Below are 8703 nucleotides of genomic sequence, written 5' to 3'. Positions count from 1 at the left end.
AATAGTGAAATACAGGCTGCATTTGAGCAATAAATATTTGAATATTAAAAGAAAAATGAAATTTGAATGGTATTAAATTGGAAGATTGACAGCTCTACTCACCACTATTTGATCTGTCACGGCCCACTGACAACAAAGACAGACTTTGTTTAGTACAATCACAAATAACTTAAAATTTGAATCTGGTTAAAATGTGCATGGTCATCTAAGCAACAACTCACCATTTTTTGAAATTTTGATTGGTGGGGTGGGAAAGACTGGAATTATAGGACTGGCATCTTATCAGTAAATAAGGGGTATAAAACAAATTAACCTACAGTTAATTTATAACTTAATTTTGTTATTAAGCACAGGCAACCTTTCAATGCACATTAAATTAATGCCACAACATTTCTGTACCTCCTTTCCACTCCTCTTTATCCTCCCCCTCAGCAGACGCCTCACACAGGTCTGATCCTTTGAATATTAAAACACGTTACAGTTGACTGTTCCAAAAGACCCGCCCCCTTAGTTACTGTCGCCATGTACCAACAAGCTATGCCACTCTCATGTTCTCACACAGTTAAAAACACATCGCAGAGCAGAGAGGAGACTGACAACACGCTGACAGACAGGACAGACCAGGTTACTTTTGATATTAAACATATTAAACAAAGTCTCACCTTACAAATTTGGTCATTTTTTAAATAAATGTAAACAATAATTATCATTTTGTGGCTCTTTAATGTGTCGTGACAGATCGCTGTAGAGCAGGGGTGTCAAACTCGGTTCCTTGAGGGCCATAGCCCTACAGAGTTTAGTTCTAACACTGCTTCAACACACAAACACAGGCAGTTTTCAAATAAGCCTGAAGGACTTGATTAGCAGATCAGGTGTGTTTAATTAGGGTTGAAGCTAAACTCTGCCGGGCTGTGGCCCTCCAGGAACTGAGTTTGACACCCCTGCTGTAGAGCATCAATTAAAGCTGCTCGTGAACCGATCATCTCTCCATTCTAGCATAAAAATGAATTGTTTTAACCGCGGAAAGGCATCAGTACACTCCGTTTCTCAAGTTCAAATCATCCCATGTTAATCTACTATCTCTCCTGACTGCTTTGTCGGAGAAAAAGGCAGATGGCGAAGTATGATTGGTCAGATCACCTGTCAATCAAGCTCCCTGCGAAGGGTCAATTGTAACATGAGTTTGCATGTTTTCACTATTCAACCAATGATGGGGACATACCTTCAACAAAATCTTCAAAGGTTTTAGTTTTTTTCTTTCTCTTTTGCACTACAACCTCTCCGTCTTCATCTTCATCTTCTAATTGTTCAGCATGGCTGGTGTGATCATGTTCTTCACACTCACGGAGACTTTCTACAAAGACAGCATGCATGTCATCAAAGCTTATATAATCACATAACTTCTCAGAATTGCATCAAAATATAAGAGGTTACCTGAGGTAAATTTCACTTTGCAATGGGAAAGTTTCCCAATCCTCCTTCGGAGCCACATGGTTGTCGAAACAATATTTTCCCCTCGTCTTTGGCCATTGAAGGGTTTTTTCAGCAACGTTCACCCAGGCATCAGGGATGGTCCCCTCCATCTCCTTCCCATTTTCATTCCACACAGCTCTGACGAAAAGCATAACCTGCAACAAAAAATAATATAATAAATAAATGAATGATGAATGATCACAATCGCGATGTCAAGAAAGACTATGAAACAAAGTACAAAGAAAACAGAAAATTACTCACTGCTCTTGACTAAAAAACTTTTGTAGCTTTAATAAGGATTAGTCTATATTTCATTTATAATTTATGCAGTGCAGACTGTTTGATAACTGAATTCAGTTTCGGTATCTGTCCAGCCTTAAGACAGTAGGGGCACAGGTAAATATGACATTTATTTTTTACTGTTGTACTATTAAGACAAATAACAAGCTAGTAAGTCAGCTAAAGAATAAGCATATAGTTGCTAATGAATAAGTACTAGTAATTAATGGAATAGTATCTAAAAAATAAGTAACGTTAGTATTAAAATACTAACTTAGTCGGTTTAAATTAGTAAATGTTAAAACGGCTTGCCATAGAAAGTCCGGTTTGAGGCTGATTGGCGCAAACTAAGCTAGCTTAAGTAGTTGATTAGCTAGCACGTCCATTTAGAGGAAAACACATTTGATTGATGACTTGACTGGAGCAACTGCGACTATCGAAAAAAATTTTATGATAACATTTCGGGAATCACTCACTTTATTATTACCAATATTACAACATACTTACAAGTCCTTGATTGTCAAGTGCGAGACAGCGACACGAGACGAAGACAGCCTTCAGACAGTTAAGGTGCGGACTGCGGAGAGCTGGCGAGGACCGGACTGCAGTCACATATCCGTCCGCCACAGAACTGGAAACTCTGTATTCCGAGCATGTTTGATCAATATAAAAAATCTCAGTATCATGTTATAAAAGTTAAAAAAAAGTTGACCGTCCCTGTTATTTATTAACACTAAGGTAGAACTGTGTTTCTACAGGGGAGGTATATCACAATCTACTTGAATCCGAAAGAGTACCTAATAACCGCCTTTTTCACCAGAAAAAAAAAAACGGAGAAAAAAAAAACACTATTATCAAATATGCATATATTACTTTTTAATATAATTTTACTAAACAATACACATAATAAATAAATAACAAATAACAACAAAATATAGGCTATAAAAAATTGGACAAATAGAGTATATGGGTGAAATTGATTTTATTTACACATTTGCTGAGGTCAAGTTGGTCAGCTTGGAACATGATATTTTGGAACCATGGCCTTCAAAGGCCCATTTATGAAATAGCCTACCCATCACCCTCAAACAGACAGAAAAAAAAGACAATATTTTTTCTAGAATAAATATAATTTTATATAAAACTTTCGATATTCCATATGGACTGGAAGAAGTGTCACCGTCTGCCTTTGTCCTCAATAGCCATATAGCAACCTTTTTCATCTCTTTGTTGCTCAGTGGCATTCTTCATCTAAATTAAAAAACAATAAGAAATTTATAGTCTTGTTTTGGGAGGAGTCTGTCAATTGTTCCGTTTAATTGAGTCTGAACTGATCATTCCGTGGAAAAAAAGCTTGGACTACCAACAAAATTAGAGAATTTAAGTTAATTCATAGAGACTTAAGAATGACATACTCTTTCTGTTCAGAAAAACATGAGACTTATTTTGGAACTGCTCTTTCACAGTGACATTTTGGTGTGACATTTGTGATTTTATCAAATGTTATGTGAATCCTGACTTTGGATTTACATATAGAAATAATTTTAGTTTTCATGTGAATAAGTGATATTTATTTTATAAACCTTGCTTTTTCTGTTATTTAAATTTCACATTCACAAATGTAAATTTTTTAAATGCAATAAGATTTAAACATTTAATGAAAATGAGTCTATTGAGTTATCTAAAAACTGAAAAGCTATAAGAACAGTGGCTGTGTAAGACTTGCACTTAATCTGGATTGAAAGACTTAAATTAGTCTGGACTGAGGGACTCTAATGTGGTAATGTTGTGATGATGGTTTTTAATGTTTTTTTGTTTTGTTGTAGTTTTCTTACAATCATTTAAATGAAAAATTGATTTTAGCCATGCTGTCTCTTTTGTCTTTTTCTTTTTTTTTCTGTCATTTCTGGCTATAGCCGCATTGGGAACATCTTTTTTTGATTTGTTGACATTTTTGTGGCCTAAACATATTTTCTGTCATTTATGGACTGTCTCTGGATGTCACCGGACGTCCAGATTATAGCCAGTATGAACGTCTTTTCTCAACTAGTTCTGGCTGTCAGTGGACGTTTAGATTATGGCCAGATTGGACATCATTTCTCATTGTCATTAATCGACTAATTCTGGCTGTCAATGGACGTTCAGATTATGGCCTGGACGGACGGACGTGATATCAACCTGTTTTGTATGTCCACAGACGTCGCTTGCTCAGTGGGGAAATCTGACATCAGCCCAAAACATGGGGCCTATAGGAGGCATAAATAATATTAAATTATCAATAAACTGACCTCTGACAATTACCGCAAACAGTAAAACACTCAGGAGATTTAGTGTCCCTTCCATAATCAAGTCAATCCAGAGTGAAATGTGATGCGATTTCACCGATGAGCGTCCAGAGTCCTCAGCAGAAAAACGTGTCCGTCCAGCTATTCAGTGCTGACAGCAGGTAGCGAGAAAGGTTTTGGTTTAGCTGGAGACCTGTCTCGCTTTTATATGATTTGGCTCCACCCATCGCCCACCCATCTGCGGTTATTTCTCTCTGGAAGGTGGGATCTGTCATATGAAACCAGCACGGAGAATATAGCGTCAAACTCACAAGCCTAGGAGGCATGGCCAGATAGCACGGAGAAAAGGGCGTCGGTCTCGGTTTTATCCTGTATCGGAGAAATATGCGCAGATCCCCCCCTCCAGAGGAAGGGCCAACCAGCCCGGAGAAAAGGGCGTCGGTCTCGGTTTTATCCTGGCGGAGAAATATGCGCAGATCCCCCCCTCCAGAGGAAGGGCCAACCAGCACGGAGAAAAGGGCGTCGGTCTCGGTTTTATCCTGGCGGAGAAATATGCGCAGATCCCCCCCTCCAGAGGTAGGGCCAACCAGCCCGGAGAAAAGGGCGTCGGTCTCGGTTTTATCCTGTCTCGGAGAATTATGCGCAGATCCCCCCCTCCAGAGGAAGGGCCAACCAGCCCGGAGAAAAGGGCGTCGGTCTCAGTTTTATCCTGTCTCGGAGAAATATGCGCAGATCCCCCCCTCCAGAGGAAGGGCCAACCAGCCCGGAGAAAAGGGCGTCGGTCTCGGTTTTATCCTGGCGGAGAAATATGCGCAGATCCCCCCCTCCAGAGGAAGGGCCAACCAGCCCGGAGAAAAGGGCGTCGGTCTCGGTTTTATCCTGGCGGAGAAATACGCGCAGATGGGGGGATCAGAGTGTTCAGTGTAGACAAAACGTAGCAAAACGGTTTCATATGACAGATCCCACCTTCCAGAGAGAAATAACCGCAGATGGGTGGGCGATGGGTGGAGCCAAATCATATAAAAGCGAGACAGGTCTCCAGCTAAACCAAAACCTTTCCTGCTACCTGCTGTCAGCACTGAATAGCTGGACGGACACGTTTTTCTGCTGAGGACTCTGGACGCTCATCGGTGAAATCGCATCACATTTCACTCTGGATTGACTTGATTATGGAAGGGACACTAAATCTCCTGAGTGTTTTACTGTTTGCGGTAATTGTCAGAGGTCAGTTTATTGATAATTTAATATTATTTATGCCTCCTATAGGCCCCATGTTTTGGGCTGATGTCAGATTTCTAATCTTGTAATAGAGTATGAGATATTTTGGGGCCTTTGTGAAATATTGCATGGATGAAACAGTGTGAAACGTTAAACCTGAGAAAGTTTTGTACAGTTTCAGTCTTATGAGTTTGTCCAAGGCAGTTAACTACTTTGACTCTTATTTTCTCTGGATCAAACATTTGACACACTATATTGTATGTAGTATAGTGTTAATAAATGATATTATTCTCGGTGCAGCTTCAGTATAACATGGAGGTCTAGCAGTGCTTTTGAGTGGTACTTATCCCCCTGTAGTAGTTTTACTGACAGGAACAGCTCATTCAGCATCAACTGTCTGTTTTACTTAAATGTGGTGTTCTATTCCAAAAAATAAAAGTTGAATCAACATATGACAGGGAGTCAGTGGTAAAACAACCAAACCTACAAGCTCCACATAGATTTTATTGAAGTATGTGGTAGCCTGTGCAGTATGTGCTGCTTTATTTGCACATGTTATGTTGATTAGATTGAAATACTGTATATTAGCCTACTTTATTTTGTTTCTGCTGAGGGGAGACAAATTGACCATTTAATGTTTGCATGTGTGAAAACTAGCGATGGGAGGATGAAGTCTGTTCTAAGACAGTTCTGAAGTTAAAAAGTTAAAGGCAAGGTGTAAAACATGTTACTTCCAGTTGCCAGTAGGTGGCGTTATGACAATTAAAATATCACTTTGGTTGCAACCTAAGTTTGGTGTGAAGCAGTTGTTGGTAATGCAAAACTTATGGACACCAACAAACACTTTTGGGGATTAAAAAGTGTATTCGTCTTGACTCTCTTCTCAATCTGACACTGAGTTTCCATCCATAATATATCATGTACATATACTTTTATATTGTATGTACCTTAGACCACATTTAACTTGAATTGTACAGCTCATTTTTAGTGTCAAATCCAGCAAATTATCACTTATATTGTTTATGATGAACAGAACAGGCAAATATATATTATAAGACAATAAGACACTAATGATGAAGAAAAGACCACAGCTGAGGGACAGGAGGTGTCTGAAATTCAAGCGAGTCAAATCAAGTCCACATGGCTGACACTCGTGGCTCGAAACATTACTTTAATGTTTTTATTTATTTTTATTATGTATTATTTTTACATTACAGAACATACAAACTCAAACTGAGTTGTCTGAGATGATATTACTCAATTTAAACACCTGGACTCTGCAACGCAGAACATTTTAAATGCTGCAAAGATGGCTGTTCTTCAGAGGCTTTCAAACTGTCTAAATATAATGTTTGTTTCCTCAGGAGAGCCTCCTGCCATGTACCAGACTCAGCTGATAAAGGCAGCAGAAGGTGATAATGTGACTCTTCAGTGTCGTCTGGATCCTCCGGTCAACCTGTCTGCTTTCACTGTGGACTGGACGAGACTTGACAACAAGGATATAGTCCACGTCTATCGACATCAACAGGACGATCCTGATCCACAGACGGATCAATACAGAGGCAGGACGACTCTCCTCCATGAAGACCTGATCAGAGGAGTCCTGACTCTGCACATCTCCTCAGTGAAGCTGTCTGACAGAGGACTTTACAAAGGCTTTGTCCCAAACCTGAAGACCAGCTGTGTTGTTGACCTCATTGTTGGTGAGCATGCTGAGTTTAATACTGTTCAGGTTCATTTAATTCAAAGTGTATATAACGTTGTTCCTAAATTAGACCTCTCTCATTAGAAACGGTGGGAAAAGACCAGCAGAACGAGACAAAGAGGGATGATTCCAGCACAACTGGACCTCCAGAGGAAGAAGAGACCGAGCCATATGGTCGTGGTAAATGTCTTTGAATATTTCTTCCTTTGTTCAACTTTATCCTCTGAGTGCAAGATGATCTGCTGTGTGGAAATGTGCAGCGGGTCTGAACATTTAATGTGAGCATTTTTGCATGCACTCACAGTGGTAGAAGAAGTGCTCAGAGCCTTTACTTAAGTAAAAGTGCAAATGTAAGACAATGAAAGTGACTCTGTTACAAGTAAAAGTCCTGCATTTAAGTAAAGGTACAAAAGTATCTTTAAGTATACTTCTCAAAGGGAGGCTACTGCTTGTGCAGTAAAATGTCCAACACATTCTCATCTCAGTGCATCAATTACCGACGCTTTCAGAAAGCGTGAAAAAGTGAAGCGAAGTATTTGATGCAAAAAGTGTCCATGTGAAACAACAACAACAGTCTGCTAGTGCGAAGCAACACAAAGGAAGTTAACTCCACCTGCTAGCACATCGGCCTAGCGCTTCCGCGTCTTCTGTGTCTCATCCTGACGCTCAAAGGTACCTTTTGCGTCAAATAACTACGCTTTGTCAGCCTTTCTGAAAGCATCAGTATCTGACACCCTGACATGAGAATGGGCTCAAATGTCCCCTGTGACCGATTATTTTGTTAGTTCTGATGCATCAGTGTTAGAGCAGAGCAGGACATTGAAACTGTCCTTCCTCTAAACATCTAAAGCATCTTCTCTGAAATCTTTTCAGGTGGTGGAAACAGGAACCGTGGCTGTGCTGGGATCATTTCCAGCGTTGTCTTATTCATTCTCTGCCTCGTTGTTTTTGGTGTTCTGCTTCTGAGGAAGAAAATAACAATGCGTAAGTTACTAAACAACATTTAACATCTAAGGCGCCTTTAAAGGGTAACTTCAGTTTTTTTTTTTCAACCAGGGCCTCATTTTTCCATGTTTTTGTGTCTAGTGACTAATTAGTCAGCATCAGTGAAACAGGGCTGCAACGTAATCCTTGCAGGCAATAGGCCCCGTCACAGTACGTCCACTAGAGTGCTTGTTTTTGCCGCTGACAAGTTTAGATTGTTATTAAAAGTGTCTGAGAATATGGTGGAAAGGATCCCTACAGAGAAATACCTTTTTGTTTAACTGGAAACAGCCACTAAATCGCTCTAATTAAAAAGCACCAGACTGAAACATCATTTTAAAGTGATGATGATGTTGATGGATTAGATTGGGCTCAATATGGCCGATACCGATCAGTTACAAATGTCTTGATCGGACAACAGCAATAATGAATTTATCTGGACATACCTATTTCAAAGTCACTGCTCACATTAGCGCCAAACCAGCTTTATGAAACAGACTGATCCTGGTGAAGCTGAATTCAGTGTAAATGAAACACCACCAAGCCTCACCGTGCATGGTTTCATTGGCTTTTTGCTTTTAAGAAAACCAGAGCAGATCCAAACAAATGCAGTTTAAAACCAGGTTTAGTCCTGCTGAGATGTGAGAGGTGTATTTGTTGTTTACCTATTTTCTCTGCAGTTAACACAATATTCCCTTAACAAGTGTCACAAACTGCTTTGTGTTTCTCTCAGAGTGTGTGAAGAGGATCGGAGTAAGG

At 39.7% G+C, this 8703-nt stretch overlaps 1 protein-coding gene across 1 annotated transcript in view; it reads left to right on the top strand.

Moving 5' to 3' along the window:
- Positions 1-4734: 4734 nt before the first annotated feature.
- The window catches only part of LOC123987416, a 5438-nt gene continuing 1469 nt past the window's right edge, over positions 4735-8703 (top strand). The window contains exons 1-5 of the mRNA XM_046076342.1: positions 4735-5261; positions 6620-6958; positions 7045-7140; positions 7834-7944; positions 8678-8697. Coding sequence (XP_045932298.1) covers positions 5207-5261; positions 6620-6958; positions 7045-7140; positions 7834-7944; positions 8678-8697 — 621 coding nt within the window. The 5' untranslated portion in view covers positions 4735-5206. The remainder of the gene's footprint in view (positions 5262-6619; positions 6959-7044; positions 7141-7833; positions 7945-8677; positions 8698-8703) is intronic.

The sequence above is a fragment of the Micropterus dolomieu genome, linkage group LG01 (assembly GCF_021292245.1).
Source record: "Micropterus dolomieu isolate WLL.071019.BEF.003 ecotype Adirondacks linkage group LG01, ASM2129224v1, whole genome shotgun sequence".
Classification (NCBI taxonomy): domain Eukaryota; kingdom Metazoa; phylum Chordata; class Actinopteri; order Centrarchiformes; family Centrarchidae; genus Micropterus; species Micropterus dolomieu.
This window is presented reverse-complemented; position numbering and strand designations above follow the sequence as displayed.